Source organism: Salarias fasciatus, chromosome 19, assembly GCF_902148845.1.
Source record: "Salarias fasciatus chromosome 19, fSalaFa1.1, whole genome shotgun sequence".
Lineage (NCBI taxonomy): Eukaryota > Metazoa > Chordata > Actinopteri > Blenniiformes > Blenniidae > Salarias > Salarias fasciatus.
The window spans coordinates 7,674,055-7,697,911 of NC_043763.1; the positions used below are offsets into that span (position 1 = coordinate 7,674,055).

General features: G+C 46.1%; 1 protein-coding gene across 2 annotated transcripts in view; it reads left to right on the forward strand.

The window, feature by feature from the left end:
* prkd3 (protein kinase D3) overlaps positions 1 to 23,857 on the forward strand; it is a 40,534-nt gene that overhangs the window by 4,739 nt on the left and 11,938 nt on the right. The window contains exons 3-10 of one of the 2 annotated variants that reach the window (XM_030116132.1): positions 15,933 to 16,071; positions 19,942 to 20,073; positions 20,842 to 20,999; positions 21,800 to 21,995; positions 22,086 to 22,163; positions 22,251 to 22,437; positions 23,372 to 23,495; positions 23,724 to 23,801. In XM_030116132.1, coding sequence (XP_029971992.1) covers positions 15,933 to 16,071; positions 19,942 to 20,073; positions 20,842 to 20,999; positions 21,800 to 21,995; positions 22,086 to 22,163; positions 22,251 to 22,437; positions 23,372 to 23,495; positions 23,724 to 23,801 — 1,092 coding nt within the window. The remainder of the gene's footprint in view (positions 1 to 15,932; positions 16,072 to 19,941; positions 20,074 to 20,841; positions 21,000 to 21,799; positions 21,996 to 22,085; positions 22,164 to 22,250; positions 22,438 to 23,371; positions 23,496 to 23,723; positions 23,802 to 23,857) is intronic. The other variant, XM_030116133.1, reaches the window with a different exon arrangement.

The window sequence follows — 23,857 nt, forward strand, 5'->3', positions numbered from 1 at the left end:
GCCGGAGACTTTCAGGGTGACGCGCCGTCGCGTGTGAACCGTGACAGAGACCGCGCTGACGTCCTGTCAGCCTTCAAGCCCAGCGCCGCAGTGGCTGCGCAGTTCACGCTTCTCACCGCTGATTAATCCGAGTCTGGGTCACTGTGCCAGCGGAGCAGAAGCAGCAGTCCAGATGGACTCTTCTCGTTTCTCTGCAGCTTCCTGGAGCTCTTTTCATTCTGTTCCAAGGTGCTTTCAGACATGTTTGGAGCTGAATTCCTCCCGCTGAGCTCTTTTTCCCTTTACAAAAGCCAAGTATTTGTAACTACTACCTCTCACTGATCCACTGAATGTATTAATCATAATCAAATCGAGGAATTTAAGAGTTCCACCACAGATGAGTAATGAAATAGGTTTTACAACATAGATAATAGAGCAAAGTCACCTGAGTCCTTTAATGTACTCGTATTTCAACAGTTTATGTGCAAAGACTCATGTTAAGCTGTTCATTTTGGAATTTATTTTCCAGCTTTTCAGTTAAGTGTAACTCCTTAACCGTAAACTGTGTTTCTTGAAAATTTACATTAAAGTTAAAACAACATTGGGAGGACCACTTTGCGATTCAGTGAATATGATCAGAGGAGAAGGTAGGAACGTTTTGCTGTGTGTGCATGTTGTCAGAGTGAGGAACGGCTGCTGGTTTTGCTGTTTGTTGTTGTTGCTCTGATCTCGGTCCTAAAATCTGGCAGTCGCATTCCTTTGCTATCTTCTGAAAGCTTGTGACCATAGCTTAAGGAAAAAAAAAAGAAAAAAGGTGTGTTTCTGGTGAAAGGGCTGTTCTTTGCTGTGATAACACTGTTCCCCATTTTTGTTTTTTCTTGGGAGACTCTGCCTTCAGTGGCTCGCTGGAGTGATGACTGAGATCTTTTGGTTTACCAAGCAGCAACATTTCCACAACCAAGGTCGAGCCGAATTTTCACTTTTTATCTCAAAGATACTGTTTGCTTACCGTAGCAGATGCAGTTGGACAGACGTAAAATTTGCTGCTGTTTGTGTGTGTGCGCTCCGTATTGTGTATAATGCGCTATGCCTCCAAGGTTGACATTTCATATCTTTCCTTAACCCTTGAGTTTTGAATCAGTCTCATTGTTTGACAGCGAGTCACGCAGCCCCGTATAATAGTTGTGTATTGTATAGATCTCGCACGGCTCGTTCCTCTTCCTGCTAAAGACTCCACCACATGACTTGGCCGGCTTCCACGGAGCGGATTTGCTTTCTCTCTCTGCTCTTTGTGCTGATCTGAAATTGGTTTTGATAGTAGCAGGCCGGACCACAATAACTGACTTTAGTGGTTGAGGTCAACCTTAGTTGGGAGCAACTCGATCCAGGTCGGTTCAGTCTCGGCGTTTGGCTGAAGTCATTGCGGTCGCCGCTCCTGCGCTTTACCAGATATTTCAACGGGCGACTCCTTCAGTGTCGCCACTTGGCACGCAGGCCAGGCTCCTTGAAGACTGTGAGAAAGGATGAGGGGAGCCAGCCGGTTGGGTGGTGGAGACCACCCCTGGCCCGGGTACTGTGGAGGTCAGATCTGACCCCTGATGGCCCTCCGATGGCCTCGCCGCGGCCAGCATGAGACTCCGCGCTGCCGCGGCCTCTGCCGGGTCCCGACTCCTCCGTCTGGTTTTGGGGGCTTGATGAATGGCGCGAGATAAACATCCATAGCTTCCACTTGTTGGGAGTTTCCTGTTTGGTGTCGCCCAAGTCCTCTTGGGCAGCCGGCGCAGGGAGCAGCGGCGGGACAAAAGTTCACGGACTCTCTGAGAATGGCTCCCAGTTAGCCAGCTGGTCAGACTGGACACGGAGTCGGCTCCGGAGCATTCCTCCAGACTCAGGCATTTCTCCGGCATGATGTAATGCTGCTGGTATGGGTGGGATTGCACTGCTGGGAAACCGAGATATCGGAAGCTGAACACTTGATCTGGTCGTACTGAGCAGTTGACAGGTTGGAAGTGTAAAATCTACAGTGTAGCTTGGCAGCAGTTAAGAGTTTCTCTGATAAAGCGTAGCGCAAGGAAAGAAAAACTCCAGTAGATTGGCATCGGTAATGGAAGAAAAAACATGAAACCTTTGCCTCAAATGTTAGTTTAATGAATACTTTAATTGCAGTGCTTGTCCTGAGGATGTAGCTGCGTTTTCCCTGCAGCTGGAAACACTGTGAGAGGCAGCTGCCTCGGCCACAGGTTTCCCCACTGGTTTCTGTCGGTGCCGTAACTCCCAGCCTCTGGTCGAGGGCTGTACAGCTGCCTCTGTAATTAGCCAGACAAAGGCCTTTTTGAGTCAGAAGTGGGCTACGTTGGTCAACATAGAGGAAAAAAACCCGAAAATATTATAAAAACAGCAGAATTTGGGTTCCTCGAAACCATTTAGTGAAATCATTTGAGGTCGCTGTTGCATTGCTTCTCTATGAAACGGATTAAATTGAATTGCAAGAAGAATTTTGCTCATTCTTTTTATGTATATTTTCTAAAATCTGCAGAATTTTTAGAATACGTTTTCAGTAGAAGAGCTCTCTGGATGGATTTAAGTCCTTCTGGGAAGACGGAGCGAGAAAAAACAACCGAGCTATAAGGAGAGGAAAACGAGAAGAGAAAATAGCGAAAGAGAAGGGCGCAGATGGGAAAATGGAGACGGTGCAGCTCGCTCCGACCGACGCTAACCGAAACACACGGGAAATAAATTACCGCCATCTCCCTCCCTTCTTCCCTCCGACAGCATGAGCCCCACATCTGCATGTTCCTATAAGAGCTGGAGGACATATTTCACCCCGGAGGACATCCCGACTGCATGGGGCTTATTGTGCGATGTACATGAGGTCAGGCGTTTCCTGGAAAGCGTATTCAGCCACTCTGAGTCAAAAAAAAAAAAAAAAAAAAAAAAAATGGAGGTCACCCGTGAGTCAAAATATTCACTGTTGATATTGCTTCTGAAGCACAGTTTTGGCTTTTGGTCGTCTTTCCAACGACAAGGATGGACTTGACTGATAACACAATGTCACAATTGATTTTAGACTAAAAGAAATGTCTTCTTATATACTTCTCAAAAGGCTCCTTGCACAAGGAATCTATCAATTTCCCCAGTCTTGGAGTAATTTGTGGAAAAGGCAGGGAGGAAAAAAAAAAAGGGAAAAAAATATCTCTGAAGTTAAGTGAGCTAAGTAATTTCTACCATCTGCAGTGCACATTTCTGCCGCCTCGCTCCCCTTTAAATGTAAAGTGGCCGCAAGAGCAGGAGAATGACAGAGCGGAGCGGCGCGGTCCCCCTTCAGGGAATCGAGGCAGCTTCGCATTTAGGGGGACGGAGGAGGCTGTGTGGGTTTTGTGTGCCAGAACCATCAATCGAGGGCCGCTGCCGCCAACGAGCAACGTCTCTGCCTTGCTTTTAGGCTGGCCCAATGTCCTTTCACTATACTTGACTTTAGAACAGCGGCAGGAGATAATCTCACGTCACTTCAATCTCTGCTAATGCAGGCTGAAACAGCTCTGATTGTGACTGTCCCGAAGCGGTCGGCGTCGAAACGTTTAAAGCTCAGGAATCCTGGTGACTGTCACTGTGAAGCCAACCACGTGTGGCGATTTATGTAAGTGCTCTTCCTGCGAGAATCTGCCAGTTTCCATGAATGCATTTTCAACTGTGGCCCGGCACGGTTCACTGATGAAGGATGTCTTGTTTCCTTCATTAATTTACTCATTAATTGAGTTTTTCCTCTCCTTTGACTCTGTTCCGCCGTTCCGACAGCGTCAGCACAGTTGACGGCACCTCAAGCGTGACGTCTGCTGAAGTGTCTTCAGTTTGGGCTTGAAGAGGGAACGTGTCGGATTCAGTATCAAAGAGAAGGAAAACTATGGATTACAATCCTCCCTCTGGAAAAGTCTGCAAACAGAAATGTTATTTGTCTTTAATAAATGTTGTTCTGTGACATAATTTAAGATAAGTTTTAAATCTGGAATCATATTATTAAAGGCACGGCCGCTCAGTAAGACCAAGGGATCATTTCGATCCAAGGCTCGTGGTTTGATTCCGATCACGGAGCAGCCGTCGGGACTGCTCGAGTGGTGAAACGACACTTTAAAAAAAATGTTTGTGTCTCAAACTTCTTTCCAAGTGCAACAATGGGGACAGCGGCGCGGCGTCTGCCGCGGCCACACAGACGCATCGACGTATTGTTACTGATCCAGCGGGTTGCAGAACGTCTTGTTCGGCGCCGTTTTCTCAGCACTGTTTGCATTTCCTGTCACCCTGCATAGACAGTGATCTGTCAAACTGATAGGAAGGTGGCAGAGGAAGTGAAATTAGATGTTGATACAATAATACAGTGAGAAACTCACACTTACCAAGAGAAAAGATCTCAAGAAACACTCCTTTGAATGCATGCATCTGGGTTGATTAAAAAAAAACAAAAAAAAAAAAAAACCTGCAGGCTAAGTAGGCAGAAGTGCTGCCCTTTAACCTTTTGTTTAATTGTTATAATTTTCAAACTGCTTCAGTGTGACTCTTTCTTTTTCTCCAGCCCTGCTCGCTCGTCAGTTCCCCTCTGAGCCGCTCCCAGTTTCCACATTCGCCCTGCTCCCGCTCTCCAGGCTGCTGTGGTCGCACAGCAGCACAAACTGTTCACTCCGGATCTCTGTTCCCCCCACACTGCACTTGCTATTATTCGCGTCCCTGTGTTTAAACGCCCAGAAAAATGTCCCCCTTTGGTGTTTCTGTTTTTTGAGGGAGGCGACAGCTTCGTGTTTGGAACTTGACTGTGTTCAGGAGTCCTTCAAAACTGAGAAAACATCTGTAAAAGTAGGCTATGCTTATTAATCATAAAGGGAAGTGAAAAACCTCCTGCAGCCGGTTGTTAAAGAGTCTCCGCTGCACGACTCGGAGCAATTATTAATGCTTTTTGTTGAGCAACAGCAGCCTGTTCCTACATCCTGCTGTTTCAGCTCACCCTCTGACCCGTCCAACAAGAGAAAGTGCGGTTATCATCAATCTCACATAAATCCCCCCCCCCCCCCCACCTCCAGGTCCACCTGTTTATTTGCCCTGTGAGGAGGTGGACCTGGCCGCTGCCCCCCGCCCCCCCACCACCACACCTCCCCTGCTCCTCCAGGCCAGGAGACGGGGAGATGGAGTGCGTGCTGCAGTATATCTTCTGGGCGGAGGTGCGAGCGGAGCATCGCAGCGGGGCTATAACTCTTCGGCAGTGTGCGGGGGCCTGGAGAGGCATGTCTTAGATCACACTGCTGTCTTCCTGCGAGGCTTCAGATCCTGTGACTCAGCCTTCCCCTCCTCTGCCCGGCCTCTGGACCCAGTTAATGCATGTCATGCACACGCACACCTCCGCATATCCTCGTCCTCGCACACGTCCATACGTTCGGATGTTGCTAAGCATGCGTGAGCGGGACGAAATCGGCGCCGTTTGGCCCAGAGCCACCCGGTCCTCAGAGGGGATACGGTGGCTGGTAACCAAACGGTGACCTCACCGCCATTATCTCCATTTCACTCCAGTGCTTTTGTACTTTAGGCTGAATACCCACAGAGGAGTATTGTTTCTCCAGACCCAAACAATCCAAAGCGATGTGAAATAATTGTGGAATTTTCTTTGGAGTGCTTCGTTCCATCAAACCGGTTTGCAGAGCCGGCTGGAGACTCTCGCCTGTTGTGGTCGATGTAAATTGGGTAAGCGGTATAGCTTTCGTAGAGTCTCCCGACGGTTGGAGAGGGTCTCGGATGACAGGTGTAGAGTCTCCCTGCTATAGGCTGCGGTCTGGACGAGGCCGCGATCCCGGGCTCGGCGGTTAGAGTTGTGATTCCTCCTTGTCTGCACCAGAAATGTAAACAGGCGCGTTAACACAGGCGGCAATCAGACGCACATGCAGCCCTCGAATCACAATAAGCAGGGAACCGGGGGTGAATTAATTGCATGTGAGAGCTTGGCGCTCCTTCAAACCTCCGCGCTTCTCACTTCACTGTACGAGTGGGCTCTGCCGGGCCCGGCTACGGTGTTGACACTTCTGTTAAATACACAGATATGAGACCAGGTGTGAAGTGGTTCAGCGCGCTGAAATGTTGGTCAAACAATCGCATTGTCGTTATGTTGACTACGGACCGAGTGTTTTGGCCGCAGAAGCTAAAAAGTCACAGTGTTGAGAGCCCGGCGCTACGCCGCGGCGCTCGCTTAAATCAACTGGAGCAGCAGGTATATTTCAAGTCGAGGCTTTATTTCATGCTCGGCCGAGCCCGGGAAGCTCTGCGCAGCATCAGGTGTCGCTCGGGCTGAATCATTCGCTGCGATGACACAGCCTCACACGGTCTGAAGAAATAACAGAACTTATGAATGAACCGCGGTCCGTTTTTCCAGCACATGGAGGAAAACATGTCCTCCTCTCGCCGCTCAGACACCGCGCCGGTTTCCTTTCCGCCGCGTGTGGCCGCTTCGGTCAGTCGCAATGAGTGAAGCTGAGTGAAGTCTTCCTCCTGCAGTGGAAGCGGAGCGGCGTTTCATGGCGAGCGAGAGACGAGTTTGAAGATACCATCTTGAATGTAAACCAGATGAGGGGCAGCCCTTTGTCAAGTCAGCTACATACAGCCCTGCAGCAACCCCCCCCCCCCCCCCCCCCCGTCAACTCTTCCCTCCCCACCTTCTCTGCCTCCAGCTGTAGTATGTTTTTCTTGGCCCTTGCTTGCAAACAGTTTTATGTAATGCGCTGCTGAAATGAAGCATGCATCTCAGCCGTTCTCTTCATGCACTGGCTACATGGCAGGAAGGAAGCAGCGACTGGATCCACTAATGGACCAGTGTTCATGTCTACTTAGCATAGGAATATCACTTCACGGTGAAATGAAATAGAGAAAGGTTTTGTGATTTCACTTGAAAACGCTGTCGTTCAAACGTTCCTCAATGGAAGCAGGAAGCACAGATCACACGATCAGCCAGAGAGGCAGAGAGAGCAAAAGGGGACAGACTTCAGAACAGAGACACACATAAAATTAATGATCTACAGTGGAAGCTAAATATATGAGGGGAGATGAAGTCCAGGGAGACCTGAACCAGCACAAACTACAAGATTTAGCAAATGGAAAGGCTTCAAACAGATGAGCTTTGTTCTTGCAATTAAATTTCCTCTGGGCTCAGAAAAAAACTCAACATGTACAAAAATATACTCAGAATGCATTTCCTCATATTTCAATAACTTCCTGTAGATTGTTTTGAGAGGTATAGTTCTGTGCTTGTTAATATTAAAACACTTCCGCTGTTATAAGCTAAGATGGTGCCTGGTTAAAGAGTGTTTTGAACCTCAAAAGAAGAATTTCACAGTCAGGTAATGAGGTGAAACTAATGTGGAAGTCATATGATCCCTGCTTCTTCCTGTCGGTACGTTTTAGAATCACCCGGCCTCCCAGACTCATTTCATTGATGATAGAATTGTGATTTAAAACGTATTATTAGAAAGAAAGAGCATGTTTTGGGTGTGATTGAGGACACATTGTGGTCACTACCATACAGTTTTCAAACAAAAGGCATACTTGTTCAAATCCTTTTGAATTAGTTGTGTATCTGAAAAAATGTTCTGCACGGTTATCACTTTTTAAAAACATGTCATCCGTCAGTGTGTTTGTATTGACTTGCCTTCAGCTTGTGCTAAATGTGGCACAGTTGACTCTTTATGGAGCACTTTTTGTATTAAAGGATTCCATTGAAGGCTGATGAAGTTACTCACACTTTGATGTTTGAACAAATGTCACAACAATTTCAGAATCTAGAGCAAAAATAAACAAATTCATATGATGCCTTTCTTACTAGGTTTTTGTGAACCGTTACAGACCACGAGAGACCAACAATTCAGTGTTTTATTTTCAAACGAATCATCCTATCGTGACGTACGCGATGGGAATTTGTTATCAAACCTCCGTGCACATGACCAGATATTGTGTAATCGAAGCATTTTGTAACATTTTTCCATATTTTAAGCTGCGTAAGAGGTACTTCATTCAAAGCACGGGGGCAAAAACCAATCAGTATTTATGTGATTATGAGGACTATAATTGACTAAACCCTACTGATATTACACCTTTGAGGCATCTAAAAGCTTCATTTTCATATCAGATGGACGTTGGTTTCATAACCATTAGAGGATGGAGGATCTATTAAAGCACTTTATTGCCCCGTTTTCACGTCATTCATTTATATTGCTAAACAGTGATTGGTGGAATCGCTACAAAAATCCGCCTCCTCGGTGCAAGTTTTCCAGCACTCCAAACTGTTTATCCCCTCTTTCATTGAAAATTGTTTATAGAAAATGTAGCACATACATTGTTAAATTAATATCATTTTACATTAGAGTTTATTTTGTATTATTTTTCTGTTTCTGAGTCGAAGGCAAAATGGTATTTATCGCAATTCTGTAAAAGTATATTAATGGTTTTAGTGAATCAGTATGAAAGGATGGATGGCTCATGGTGCATGTCCTCCCCACGGAGTAACAACAACACTTTTATAAAAGTGTAATAAATACTCATACATGCATACTGGTTTATAGTGAATTGCCTTATGGCGTCCATATAACAACATCTGCACCATAAAAGTGAATTATTGGCACATCATGCAACCAGAGTAAATGGAAACTATTAATTGAGCACCAAAAGCTCTTAACGCCGAGGAAGACAAGAGTATTTCCAGTGTGAACTCTTATTAATTATTTGGCTGCCCACATCGAGTAACAGTCTAATCTCCCATGTGTGTGTTTCTTCCACTGACACTGTGTGGAAACATTTTGCTTGGTATTACGTTAATGAAAACAAATACAATTCCTCACTTGACTTTAATAAATTAATAGTTTTCCACTGAGTCTTTGATGTGACTTGGACAAAGTCATTACGAAGCTCTCCGCTGAAGCTCGCGTGTGCCTGTGAAGTTTCCAGGCTGCGGCACTGAAGCGCGTTTTCCTCTGTTGTGGGCGTTTAAATGCACCTCACAGTCAAACAATGGTCCCCTCGCTGCTTTGACACGCACGAAAACGGCCTCGCCGTTTGTGAAACATGACTCGTGGTTTCACACTTAGCAGCACGTGTCGCCATTTGGGTCGACGTCAGAACTGATGGGAGTCAGTTTCTTTTGAGATCTAACCGGGAGAAACAAAAGTGGGTCATCGTCTCATGTGTTTTGGGAAAAAAATTCAAACTGGGTCTTAGTACAGTTAAATAATTGCAAGGTTACAGTGGGAACGTTTATGCGCTGAATAAACACCTTGTAACACAGCGGTCTTGTGACGGTCTCTGTCTGCCACCTCGAGCCAAACAGCCAGGGCCCGTCTGCCTCCTGACTCCGGCTGAACGTTTCATAAGAAACTCTGTACCTTCATGAAAATTATTTAGGTTCCGCGTTGGACGTTAGATAATCTTTTACCAGCTGCTTATGCAATGCCGGCGTGCATCTGTCATTCAGTGCAAATACGCTCATCTCCACACATTTCACACACGTTCACGTGCTCCACCTGTTGTCTCCAATTTGGACTTCAGATCAGGTCAAAAGTTCCCTGTCAGTCGAGGTTGTTTTTCCTTTCTCCACAGCTCAAATGGCACACTTTGATTCACGTCAAGATTTTAGCGATTTCTTTGTGAAAAAATGTAAATTCTTGGTGGATGTACAGATCCTACGATCAGCTATGGGTTTTAAAAAACAGCTCACTGCATTCCCTGAACAAATTATACAACTTAAACTCATGCAGTGTGTTTTCGGCTGAGGCTGATCAGTTATTCACAGTTTAAGAAGGAACAATTGTATAATCCAGTGAGTGAGCATTAGTAACAACACATCACATGACAATGGCATGCCTGAGGTAACAAGGCCACTCTTTCCTGGCTCCTATTATAAAATGGGAATTTGCTGCAACTTCTGCTTGAAGAGTGTCTGCTGAAAAGAACCATTGTCCAGTGGCATAAAATACTAAAATGAGAATAGAAGACTGATTTAGAGTCAAAAGAGAAAAATCTTACAGAGAGCTGAAATTAGTAGAGAGGGAATCAATTATGATTCTGATAAGAATATCGACTTGTAACTATTTTTATCCAGAGAAAATTACAAGTATTTCGAAATTTTGAATCTATTCATTGTCCTCAATGGTTTTACATGTTTGAGATTTGAAGCACTGCACAAACTCAAAGTTAACTTTTCCTGCTATCTCAAGGGGAACAAGCATAGGAAAGTTGTTAGCATGCTAAAATCTCTGCACTATCATGAAGACCAATTGAGAGCTTGCTGATGACCTGACACGGCGTCTGAAGTGAAAATGCATCGTTTTTCAGAAAAGTTTCGCATTAATGCAGCTAAGCCTTTGAAATCGACGTCCATTTACGCAGAAATGACACTAGTGGGTGCTGTTGATTGTTTTTGTCGCGAAACCACACACACCCACAGAAATACGCTGTCAACATTAGCAATGGCGGGTACTTGCAACTGTAAAACCACCAAGTCCCAGGAGAGCGCGGACTGGGAGCCGTGGCGCTCTGGAGGCCACCGAGATGTTTTCACAGCATGTAGAGGCTTTCTGACTGTTCCATACAGCTGTACATACAGCTCCGAAGTTAAGAATGACGCCGTTGTGATTGTTGTGATCGACCGGAACCCCGATCCTTGTTTTCACGAGGCGTCATTCAGTGTCAGGAATTCCCAACTGGAAAGCAGCATCAGCACATAAACCAGGTGGATGAAGATATTTGTTGCAGTTCCACATTATTGTGAATCATTACGCACATTTTTACGAGCCGTGCAGTTTAATGTGTGGTGGAGCCTGCGGAGCGATACGCAACTGTCCTCCACATCTGTGTGGAACGCTGCCAGGCCAGTAAAGGTGTGAGGCGGCTCGAGGTCGAGCAGCATACTTTTCCTCGCTGTAATCACGCGGCCATCTGTCAGAGCCTGGATGCTACCCGCCACACGGCCTCCATCTTTACCCAGACACCTCTGTCTGTGCTGTCGAGTGGCGCTACTCTTATTTTACCTAGTTTTAATGTCAAATCTATAAATTAATGTACATGGATGAGTTATGACTCAGAAGGCAATTTCCCAAGTCTTACAAAGTAGCAAATATAAAGATTTCAACAGGGCTAAATGGGACATTTTTTCAAATGAGATCAGTTTTAAATGGATTCGTTTACATAATTGGTTTTTGGCCTCCAATAAAAAGAAGATTTTTGAGATCCGTCCCCCCGTCCCCCCTACTCCGGCTCCCCTCCCGCCTCTCGCTCTCTTTCCTTATAACAGGATTTAGCATATCAATGGCAGATTAGTCGGTTTAACAAAAGCTTACTACTGCAAAGCTCCTTTCGACTCGTCTTTCCAGCCTGACTTGTGGACCTCACACACAGCTCCTCTGGCGTCCGGGTCTTTGGTGTGTGTGTGTGGTCGCGGCCGCCCCGCCGTACAGATCTGCGTTTGAAGGCGACAAAAGACGTGGCTGCGAGCGAGCGTGCAGCGGCGGGCCACATGCTAAAGGTGAACGGTGTATTTTTACAAGCGGGGGAGGGAGGGCCGAGTGTCGGAAACTGCCTCACACCCACAGGTTCAGCCAATCAGTTATCACTCGATCTGACCGATCTGAACAACAGATTGTTAAAATAGCATCCTAAACCTGCCAATCTATTGTTCTTGTACCTCTGGCTTCCTCCTGCATTAGTTGGGGGCATGGAAAACAGCGGTGTCCTCTGCCCTGGCGACCATTAATGCGCCTGCCTGCAGGTGGAAACTGCTGCGCGGGGTGCCAGGGCTGGACGAGGCGGCTGCAGCCGCGCACATCTGGGGATCGAACCCGATCTCTAGACGCGTCAGGCCAGCGTAGGAAAACCCGTGTTGACACTGCGGCCGGCTCAGGAAGGATGCCCCCCTTTTCCCGGCCCGTGGCGCTGATGGTTTGAGTCATGTAGCATTAATCACCTGCGAGCGTGACGGGCATCGGGGCAGAGGGTTGGAAATGTTCCGCCGTGCAGGCACGTGCCGTGTTTGACACTCCGAATGTTCAGTTTCCATTAAACATCAGGTTTCTTATGCTTTGGAACTGTTTCAGCGATAAAAAAAAAACATCTCATAAATGGGTTACTTTGAAATTAAGCTGATGACAGAACCCTGTGGGGCTTTCAGTATGAATGAGAGCTCTTAATAAATTTCATATCATGCCATGTTGGAATGCTAATGGAAATTAAGGGGGAATTTATTTCCTCTCAATGTGTTTATTGTGTGTCTGTTAGCCAAACAGCTGCTGTCTATCCCAGCTACAGCAAAGTTTTCAGTCACTTTGGAGTCGAAGCTAAGCCTGTTTTAGCTCCGACTGAAGGTAAACACAGATAATTAGCTGCACGGTGGCAAATACAAGAGGAATTGTCTTTTCTGGTCAAGTGGCAGCATTCTGTTAGTTTGTTCGCAGGCAGGGCCCACTTTCACTGGGCTCATACAGAAACTTGGGACATTCAACAGCTGAATGCCAAATTGGAATAATCCGTGGATTTTGAGGGCAATAGTAGGTCATTTCTGTTTCTTTGAGATTTGTTCGTGTTCAAAATGTTCTCCAAAAAACAAGGAGTAGAGGTAGAAGGACAACAGAATCACAATGCTAGTTAGCATGGTTTCTCGCTGCTAATGTGGGTTGATGCCCCTTCAGTCGGATCCAAAGCAAGCACTTAGATTGATTAATCTAAACACCAGCTTTGTTTGGAAAGCTCCGGAGAGCTTTGTGCTTGTAGCCCTGCTGCATGTGGAGAATGTGGTGTTGTGGTGCAAGACGCCAAAGTAAGCTTGACCCACAGTCGCGCAGTATACACAGTAATGGGAAGCACATTGAAATAAGCCGGAATCCTGTATTGGGAGTGGTCTTCACCTGTGACATGAAACCCTCATTTAACTGTCTTGTAATGCCAATACCATTGCAGTTTCCAGCCAATAAACTAAACACTAAAAAGCTCTGCAACAGTCCACCTTTTTTTTTTCCTTTTCAAACATGTAAGCATGAAAGAACTTGATACTTTTCTTGAGAAAAGTGCAGAGTCAGAGTCTGCAAAAGCAATAAAGAACTCATCCTGTACATAATCTGTGGATCACACTCGTAACAACAGGAAATGATGAAACAAAGCCAACAGTGAATTGAAGCATCTGTGTGGTTAGAATGTGGACTTGTTCCATAAATGACATCTTAGGTATCAGCCAACCGTTGTTTTGGTGCAGTGCTGGTGTCACTCTGTTGTTTTCTGCTGTTTTTCTGCTAGTTGGTAGTCGAGTAGCTCGTAGCAGTCATTCAACTGTGTCGGAAATTCAACTCAACTGAAATGGTCATATTTTCCAGATTAGAAGTCACACTTCTGTCTTTCAGTTTGTGGGATGATCTTGCAACTTATATGAAGACTTGTATGTCAAAATCTGGCCGTACATGCCATCTGGATGGCACTGTATGACCACATATGACCACCGTAAAGTCTCAGTTTTATACCGCAAGCAAAATCTCACCCAAAGCTAAATTTAAAATAAAAGATAGACTATTTAATACATAATCAATATAGTGTGATTGTGCTGGTTTAAATGTGATATCAAAGATGCATTATCAAAATAGCAATAATTTATTTATTATGCTTAAACAGAGTGATTATTGTTATATTTCTCAGGCTGCAACCTTTAGAGTTTAACCTCTGTGGGCCTGATTTGCCAACATCTTGTATAATATTTGTTCAGTTGCATGCGCATGCAGATAGACTGCTCATTCACTTTGCATGCGTTTTGTGGGTGATCACCTCAGAGTAACGCCGCGAGTGACTTCACGCGTAAAGAGGATTCACATGAGGATTGTGTCTGTTTACACGGGGGAATTCTGTTGGAAAGGGTATCGCTTTCATGTTTGTTTGTCTGGACGGTTGGGATGCTGCACTGTGCCGCCACGAGCACAAAATGAAACGTGACAGCGTGGAGTTGGACGGGTTGGTGGAGGAAGTTATCAAACACCATGGACCATTAAAGCACAAAAAAATAAATCTGGATCTAGAAATAGAAAATAAATTAAAGATGAAATGGGGTGATTAAGTTGGAGAGAGACAGTATATTTTTTATACTGTATATATAAAATGACCCATAAAGCCTCCAAGGTGGAGGGAGCTTCTTGCAGACCAGATTTGGCCCCTGAGCCTTATGTTTGATAGTACTGCTGTAATGGGCCAGGCTGTTTGTTTACTCCTCCAGCCTCCTGTTGATTCTAAACATGCACCCATAGGCAGTTCATGGACGTTACAGTAAGCAACCATGTGATTCTTGGGCCTTCGACTGTGTATCGGGGGAAGAACCCATTGCCCTGCAAGAAGTGCTGTTTTTTGTTACGGTGTTGTTCTTTACTGATCCCTGAGGGGAAACTGTTCCTTTTCACTGAGAGAGATCACAGTGCAGGTTTCAAGAGGAAGGGAGAGCTGGTCCTTTGCATATCTTTATCCAATCTAAAGCGCCACAGTAAGCCTGAAGAGTCCAGACTTTCTTTGCTGATGGACGTTTTTACCTTTTGCCGTGTAATCCCCCCGGCTTTGTTTACACAAGTCATCTGATACACTCATGTTTTTGCCAACAGTCAATCCCGTCTTGCTGACTGTCTCTGTGTTTCTTGGCAGTGATAAGGCTCCAGGTGTCTTGTGCGTCCCGTGCCCAGACACGGGGCCAGCTCCTGGCCGCTCCCGGGCCACGGCGGCATTGTTCTGCGCTGGCCCATTGTGCCTGACCCTGGTTCAGGGGGAAACAGCTGGCGGAGCCTTCAATGCCAGCCCGCTTGGCATCGGTGCTGGGCTCATGCCTCAGTGTAACACCGCGGCGCCCCAGTTCCCAAAACGATACAAGCCGCGCTCGCCAGCTCTGAGCGCTGCTGATGGGCTTTTTCCTGCACCGTCAGGTGTGGAAACGTGTTGTTGTGCTGAGCAGGGGATGAGAGGCTTTTTCCCCCACACAGTTCTCCTTTGAGAGGGGGATGAGCGCCAGACAGACATACAGCATGTTTCACTTCAAAAGGCTTTTATAACCAAAATACGTTTCTTATTGGAATCAGAAAGACGAGCAGCTGATCCGCCGCACGGCAGCAGTTTGCCATATGTAAAGCAGATTTAGCCAGTGCTGTGTGTACATATGCTTTCTTCACAGAAAGGTCCATGTGACGAGAACTTTGCTCTCTGCGAGGTTACGCTCTGCCCTTAGCTGCAGGAAGTGACTCAGTATTGACTGGTGCTGCACTTCCTGTGCACTGATTCTCCCCTACTCCTCTCAGGATGTTTACCTCCTCCCCTCCCACCCCCGCCCACTGAACCCGCCCCCTTCGTGACTTAACGCCGGCTCACTGGTTCACGACCAGCTCGTGTCGGTTTGCTTTCGCCAAGATGCTGGCTGAGAAAAATTAAAATGCTAGCACAACACATAACTGAATCAATGCAAGTATTATCGATTTATATTAAGAGTTTAATGTATTCCTGGATATCCTGTGAAGCAAGAGGATCAGAATTAGCTCTAAAACCGGTACAAAGTAGAGCACCTGGGCTTTAAAACTTACAAACACGTAGATACACTGTTCAGTTTGATTGAAGTTTGGTTTGTTATTGTGTAGATCTCTTTGGGGCGGTAGCTCTCCTCATGACAGCAGGGTTGAGAACCCTGCTACACCCACACCACTGCAAATGATTTGTGTGTGTTTACAGAAGATTTATGATCAGATGAGTTTTATCCTTTTTTTTTTATTTCCTCCATTCGGTCCAGACCCACCACAGTCAAGTAACCACACAAGCCAAGATGTTCAGCGTTGGACATATATAGACACATTACTCCTACTGTAATCTATCAGGGTTTGCATTTCACTTGCATCTTTTACTGTGGTCATATCTTTACCTCTATCTCCGCTTCTCTCTAGTTCCCGGAGTGCGGCTTCTTTGGCATGTACGACAAGATCCTGCTGTTCCGCCACAACTTAAATGATGAGAACATCCTTCAGCGCCTGACCTCGGTCGAAGACATCCACGAAGGAGACCTCATCGAGGTGGTGCTCTCTGGTAAGCCACATGCATCGGGCTCTGGGTGGAAACTGCTGGCTGACTGTAAATGCACTGGACATTTTCTGCACAGTGGTTTTTTTTTTTTTTCAGATTGACTTAGTTCAGACAAGATATTTTTCAGTGTGCGATTCTTTGATTCTGCTGACTTTTGTTTTGTGTTTTTAGTTCGCTTTAACTTCAGATGATGTGAAAAAGTTCAGTGATGATGTCTACAGACGATATCAGGAGCCAAATCCCCCCCAAAAATGTACATCACATCTGAGACAGAATCATGAACACACTCCATCAACAAGTGAACTTCAGCCTCTTTTTTAAGCCTTTCAAAGAGTTTCCACACGTCCAGCTCTGCTTTTCCCTTTAAAGCAAAAAAGAAAAAAAAAAAATCCAAAATGTGTCAACAATTTCCATTTAAAAAGTGAAGGTTTGGATTTTATCCCTGCACATTTTTACAAGTTGTCCATCATTCTGGCTTTCTTTTGAACTAGATGATGAAGGAAAAACATTTTGCCCCCTGCTGGAGAAAAGTGGGAGGATTTTTTTCAACTGAGCAATCAATTAAAATATTGTAAAACACAAAAACCCAATAGTTATGTGACTCATTCCCCCCCCCCCACCCCCAGTGGTTTCATCCAGTCTGCTCTCCAGCTCGGTCGGCAATACCGTGTATTTGCTGGCACAGCTCTGGGTCCCTCCATACAAAGGTCGCGCTTCAAAACGGGAGAAAAATGGATGTAAAATTCCCCTGCACGCTGAAAAGCAAGTGCGCTGAAGTCCAAACAATGGCCTGAAACTCATAGGCAGGAGATTCATTCCTGCCGAGTCATCGTCGGCACATGATCTGTTAAGCTCACGGCCTGCTGTGTCTTATCAGGAGGCGCTTCAGTGGGTCAGACGCTGGCTGTGAGCGTCCTCTGTGCTCATTTATAAAATATTGACTGCTTGGCGGCCCGCTCCGCCCACTCCGCTCCACGCTGGCTTCACACGCTTGCTTCCATTTGTCTCTAAGCTCGCGTTTTGTTTTCCTCCTTCCTCATCACAGTTTCCATCTGATTGTCCACCTTTTGTAGCAGCCCGCGCAGGTGTCGGGGTATTTCTTTTGTCGTTTCCTGCGATGAATGAATCGGCTTCCTCTGCAGCGCCGGGGACCGACGCGAGGCTTAGAGTATGTGTTCTGCTCTAATCTGTTCTCCTGCTCCATCTGTCTCCACCGGGAAACACCTGACACCACCTGCGCTGCATATCTCCCCCTCTCCTCTGGGCAGGGGAGTATTGTTTGCAGGGATTTGGAGAGAGGATGATTGTATAGGTTCAGGATCTGAGGATACTTCAGGCATCAGGGCTGAGGAATGCAGACTAAAGACTAGAGGACTTCCTTCTTTTTGTTTCTGACTGTCTGTGTTTATCTTTGTGCTCACTTTTGTGTCACTTCTTGCCGATTCTCGCTCCCCCATTCGCTTTCTCTCATCCTAATCCTCCCCACCCACCCGGCACTGCAGATCCATCTGCAGGTGTAAGCCGGTCGATTTATAACCTGAGATGCACCTGATGAAAACCGCTGTCCGACATGTCGGGTTGGCTGCGCGTGTTTCCAACGTCGCCGAACGCTCAGGGAGCCTGGCTGTCTGCGCCGCGTGTCACACACTTTATCTGGGCTTGACAGACGCGAAATAAGAGAAAATATGAACATTTCTCAAGCCCCACAATTTGTCTTCCCATCATCCTCGGCGTTGTGGGATCCGGCGGCTGTGGGAGAGCGGGGCAGACGTTCTCAGTATCTCCAACAGGGAGGCAGAAGTGGCTTTTTCTTGGCTGTGAGCTCAAAGCGAAGGGCCTTGTTTTTCCTGCAGTAAGTGATTGTAGCGGGCCCCGCCGAGTGTAAACACGCTCTGATGCAGCGGACGCCGCGCGGGCCATCTCGGCCCATGAGGTTTGAGGTTTGGCTTGACCGATTGTCCCTTTGTTCTCATCGTTCGCTCCTCTCGAAATTCCCACCCACTTTCACAGGCTCTCCATTCACCGCCGCCGAGCGTGCGAAATTGATATTTTACAATACCTTCTGTTTGTCGTAAGTATGGCAAACTTATTTTTGTCGGATGGAAACTTTTGGGCTCGGCAAATGGAAAACTGGCCGGCCCCAGAGCAAACAGATAGCGCATTCATGTAAACCTCTGCGCTCGTGAGAAGCGCGGTGGGGGGAACAACATGCCGAGCCGATGTGGGGTGTTGTTTGATGTTAATTAGCGCGGCGGCCGTTACATAATACCGGCGCTGCTAAGAAGCGGCCAGTTGTTCGGCAGACGTGTGTGAAAAAGCTGATGAATGCCGCCTTTCATGTGTCAGTGCCGGAGAGCGCTGCCCGCCTCGTGACATGTGACCTGCCCCGCTCCTTTTCTTCTCCTCTAAACCAAACCAGAGCTGTGAACAGCCCTGGATGAAGCCACCAGTCGGCACACAATGACTTAAAGAGGAAGAATTCAGAGAATATCTGGGATAATTGTTTTGCTTTAGCAAATTTTTTATTTTTTTTTTTGTTCTTCTCACATTAACAGATCATCATTTCTCTGTGTCACATGTCAAACATTGTCCTTGTCTTTATCTGCAGCACATGCAGATATTTGTCAGGGAAATGTTTTGCTTTTGGCTTTCGATCACATGCGGTATTTGTTGTTGCAGCGGCCTGCGACTCTTCCCAGCAACAGCAGCTGAAAATGCATCCGCTCGTCCAAAACAATGTTTTTGGCTGGAAGCTTTCAAAGGAAAGGCGCAAACACACACACACACACACACACACTAAGTGACGTTGTGTAGCAAGTTTCAGCAGCTTAACCTGAGTGTAAAAGATTAGCCAGCGTTTTTTGTCGGTCACTTGGGCCACATCAATGATTGCAGTGGGACTGTGCACATTTGGCAGCAATCCCCTCTTCATCTTACTCATCTTCACATCTCTGGTGATTCACAGCTGTGATTAACGGATCCTCGCTTTTGGTGATGAGCTCAGTGTGTCTGGGCCGACAGAAAACAAACTGCGAGGGAAGAAAACACGATAAGGAGCACAGCGTTGAGCCGTATGAGCAGCTCTGATTATGATGTTGCTGATTACAGAGATAGACTGATATATCAGTGCAGTTCCTGGCTGGGTGTGACCTGTCAGCAGCCGAAGCTGTGTCACTGCAGATGTGACGCCCTCTACTGCAGCAAACAGGTCGCAGCACGCTTGTTTGTTTAAAACTGAGCTAGAGCTGAACAGTATAGAAAAACATTGCATTCACATAACTGAAAAAGCGCCCAGTGTGAGAATCAACAGGGCATTTTTTATGATATTGTGATATTTTTGTCCTAATTTGTGTAATAAATGATACAAAAATAAACTTTTAGGTCTCTGTTTTTCTGTATTTACAACATCTGGCAGAAAACAATAAACAATACTTTGGCTTCTTAACTGTGTTAGCTTCATCTTTTGAGAGATGAAGGTCGAGATGAACAGGATCAGCAACAGTGTGCTACTCTGTTACTCTGCTCCACTGCTCAGTGAATGAATGACAACTTTATCAGACTGGATGAAGATAAAACTGAAGTCCGAATCATCGGCGCAGACACTGAAATAACACACAGAGCGGGAAGTCTGGCCTTTAAGTGACACCAAGAGTAAACCTGGGTGGTATTCTGGCTTGAAAAAACTGCCAAACATCCGGTCCGGTGGGATAAAAACCAGCTCTGATCCAGCTCATGGGATGATACAGCAGTACTGAGTGGTAAAATGAATTTTACTGCTTGTTGTTCTTCAGTTTTATTCACCTGTAGCGTTCTCTTTGAGCAGTTTCACAAGTTTCATGGATTGTTTTTTCTTCTTCTTCTTTTTTTTTCTAGCACAAGCCACAGTTGAAGACTTCCAGATCCGACCTCATGGCCTGTACGTCCACTCCTACAAAGCCCCCACCTTCTGCGACTACTGTGGGGAGATGCTGTGGGGTCTGGTCCGGCAGGGCCTCAAATGTGAAGGTTAGAATCATCCAAACAAACCTTACTGTCAGTTCTTTAGGGGTCCCGAAGACTTTTTCTTCTGTATCTCGGGGACAAGTTGTGGAAACCCATCCTGTTGTGTGTTGTTGATGCACAAATACACAAAAGATTGTCTGAACACTGACACGCCTGATGTTCAGATCTTGGTGGAGTAAAGTTAAATTTGTCATTTTCCAACCAGATTTGAATGATACTCTTTTAGTTGTCATGTCTCCATTTGATGTCCTCAAAGTTTGTAATATAAAAGTAAGTTGATTTCCTTGTAAAGTCATGATAAAACTTTAAAACTGCTGGATGGAAATTTTAGATAATATCACTTTTGTGTGTTTGGTGGCAGCAGTGAGTGTCTGTACTGCTGTACTCTTTTTGTTTGCGTTTTTTTTTGGCTGCTTTAAAAGTGGTCATTTCCATTTCTGGTGTGGTTACCGTATTTCCCAGAATGTTAGTTCCACCTCAGTGTGAGGCCGCAGCAATGATGTTTCCAGTGGAAACGTTTCCGTCTTTGTTTCAGAAAAGTTTTGCATTTACAAGGAAATGGTGAAAACTGCTATAAAACTAGGAAATCCCAGGAAAATATGGGAGTCATGCCGTTCTGGTTTTTGCCACTGTTTTTACTGTATATCTACTTGTGTGTGCACCGTATCAATGCTTTAGTTAGAGCGCTTTCCTCCATTTCATTGGATATTGAAATATTGGATCTTGATGGAGTAATGTTTACAATGATCGATCCTGTGTTTTCGTTTCAAGGATGTGGGCTGAACTACCACAAGCGCTGTGCCTTCAAGATCCCAAATAACTGTACCGGCGTCAGGAAGAGGCGGTTGTCGAATGTCTCGCTGCCCGGACCCTCGCTGTCCGTCCCCCGCCCGGCACCTGCCGAGAACGCGGTGGTGGTCCTGGACGAGGTGAGTTCACACTTCTCGGACGGAGCTGAACAAATCCAAACGTTACACAAGGAGCAATATAAGAGGAATTCGTAGTCTGTTAATCGTCAGAATCGTCGGCGCTGACAAGAGTCTGAATCGAAGTTTGAGCCAGGAACGTTACTCAGTCAGTCCACATGCAGCTACAGAACTCCATCCATGCTTCTGAACTTATCAAATCTGGCTCCTGTCCACGGGAGGTTCTCCCGGGGCTGTAGAATCGTACTGACGCATAAAATTGAATTGAGCCCTGAGGAGAGATCTGCAGCGTGGCCTTATGAAACTGTTTTTGTGTAAGCGCACACTTTCGCCTATGTCCTCGCAAAAGGTCATCAGGAAATGTAATTATGTTAATGACATTAAAAGCCCATTCAAGTGCAGATTTATGTACTCACATGTTGACAAAAATGAAGAAGGGATCATTTGCTATTTCTGTGTGGAACTTTTAAAGGGCGCCATTCACTTTCTCCAAATCTGAACAAAATGCTCATGTGTGAGTAGACTTGACAAATTCAATAATCTTATTTATGCCACTAGGATTGTGAATAATAGGCAAAGTCATGCTAACTCTCTATGAAAAATATATTTTTTTTTTCCCTCTTTCTTTTCTTCTGCTGCCATGTCATTACTCACTGTCTCTCTCCGTCACTCAAACCTTCCCTCTGCGGCCGCTCTTCCTCTGTTTTCCCCTCTTCGTCCTTCCTGCATATGGTTTTTAATTCTTCTCATTTCTTCTCTCCATTTCTTCCCCCCCACCTCGGTTTCCATCGTTCCGCCCTCAGCAGCAGAGGTCCCATCAGGAGGCGGGGAAGCGCATCCTGTCCTGGAGCGGCAGGCCCATCTGGATGGACAAGATGGAGAAGACGCGGGTTAAGGTGCCGCACACCTTCGCCATCCACACCTACACGCGCCCCACCATCTGCCAGTACTGCAAGCGTCTGCTCAAAGGTCTTTTTCGCCAGGGCATGCAGTGTAAAGGTAGGACAGCGTAGCGGGAGTGCACTTTCTACACGTTTCGCTGCAGTGTAGGAAATTTTTCACAAATCAATCCGAAATGGAATTTTCCAGATTGCAGGTTCAACTGCCACAAGCGTTGTGCTTCGAAGGTACCGAGAGACTGTTTGGGGGAGGTGGACTTCAATGGAGGTGAGTTGTAAACCCGCTTTCAGAGTAACAGCAGCATAATTGCTCCAGTATCTGCAGTAACACCTGGTTTTTAATGTGGGTGCGCAGAGCCGGCCAGCCCTGGGCCAGACTCGGACACCACCATGGACAACATGGAGGTGGACAGCAGCGACATGGACGGTGGCCGATCACTGGACGATCCGGAAGAACCGTCCACCCCGGATGAGAGGATGTTTGATATGGACTCTCCCTTCCTGGATAGAGAGAAAGACGAAGAGCCCATCAAGACCATCAGGTACCAGTGGTCACATTTAGTCACATTTCAAACTGATATCAATTATATTAACAATGCGATTACTTGAGGTTTGAATATAAGACTTTTTTTTCCTACAATTTGGTCTCAATAAATGGGCTCCTCCTTTCTTGGGAGTTTGATATTCAGCTCTTGGTGTTATTCCCAGCTTTGCATTTGACCCTTACCTTCTTTATTTAAAAAAAAAAACAAAAAAAACAACTTATTTTCTCCATAAAAGCAATACTTTTTCCTGTGAAACCTTTTTTGTAATACAGGTCTTAGAAAATTAAGCCTCACTCTATATTTGTACCAGTGCAGGAGTCTATTTTTGAATGCATCTGCATTAAAAGGCTTCAGTTGTGATTTGCCTTCATGGCGGAGGTGCAGGACCATGAGGCGGTTGTTCAGTTTCTCTAGGTGGCAGTGTGTGCTGTGTGTTTGCAGCTTTCTTGGCTGGCTGCTCACTTTCATTTTTGTTTTTTGATGCACTTTGCCTTTGAGCATTTCATCAAAGAGCAACAGTGGGAGGGGGGAAAAAAAAAAAGGAAGGGGGAGGGACACCCTCAGCTAATGTCACCAGCCTGAATCAAACCAGAGACGCTGTCTGTGGTCGGGTTTTATCGAGCAGGTCTAACTGCCCTGCTTCTGTTTATTCTTCTCCAGCGGCAGTTTTATGTTTCCAGCAGTGTTGTCTTTGCTGTGAGCATAAAGTCACTTCCTATCCTGGATTTCTGGGAGGAAAAGACCTACCAGACACTGGCTGGTTAGAAAAGCAAACACATAAAAGTTCATGTACTTCCTATTGGTGTATTAACACACTGGCAGTCAGCGGTGAATGGCAATCATGAAAACCATCAATAAAATCCTGTGTGTGTGTGGTGTGTGTGTGTGTGTGTGTGTGTGTGTGTGTGTGTGTGTGTGTGTGTGTGTGCAGCCCTTCCACGAGCAGCAACATCCCTCTGATGCGGGTGGTCCAGTCCATCAAACACACCAAGAGGCGGAGCTCCACTGTGGTGAAGGAGGGCTGGATGGTTCATTATACAAGCAGGGACAACCTGGTAAGACTGATAACCCCGAAAAGGGCCAACAGTGGAGCCCAGTCTGAAATGACTGCGCTCCCCCTGTATGCTGGGGGAAACTTGTCATGAATTCAGCACAAAAAGGTATCTTCCTCTGGGGGGTCGTGTCTTGCACTTTTGCAGTGTTTGCAGGTGGCGTATGTTTTGCCGTTTCGGTATTCTCATTTGACTATGTTCCTATGTTCCCTTTTTTTTTTTTATTAACAGCGGAAGAGACATTACTGGAGGCTGGACAGCAAGAGTCTGAGTCTGTTCCAGAACGACACCGGAGCCAAATTCTACAAAGTAAGTTTCAAACCCTCAGTTCTCTCTTCCACTAGAAACAGAAACTCTGTCCTGCT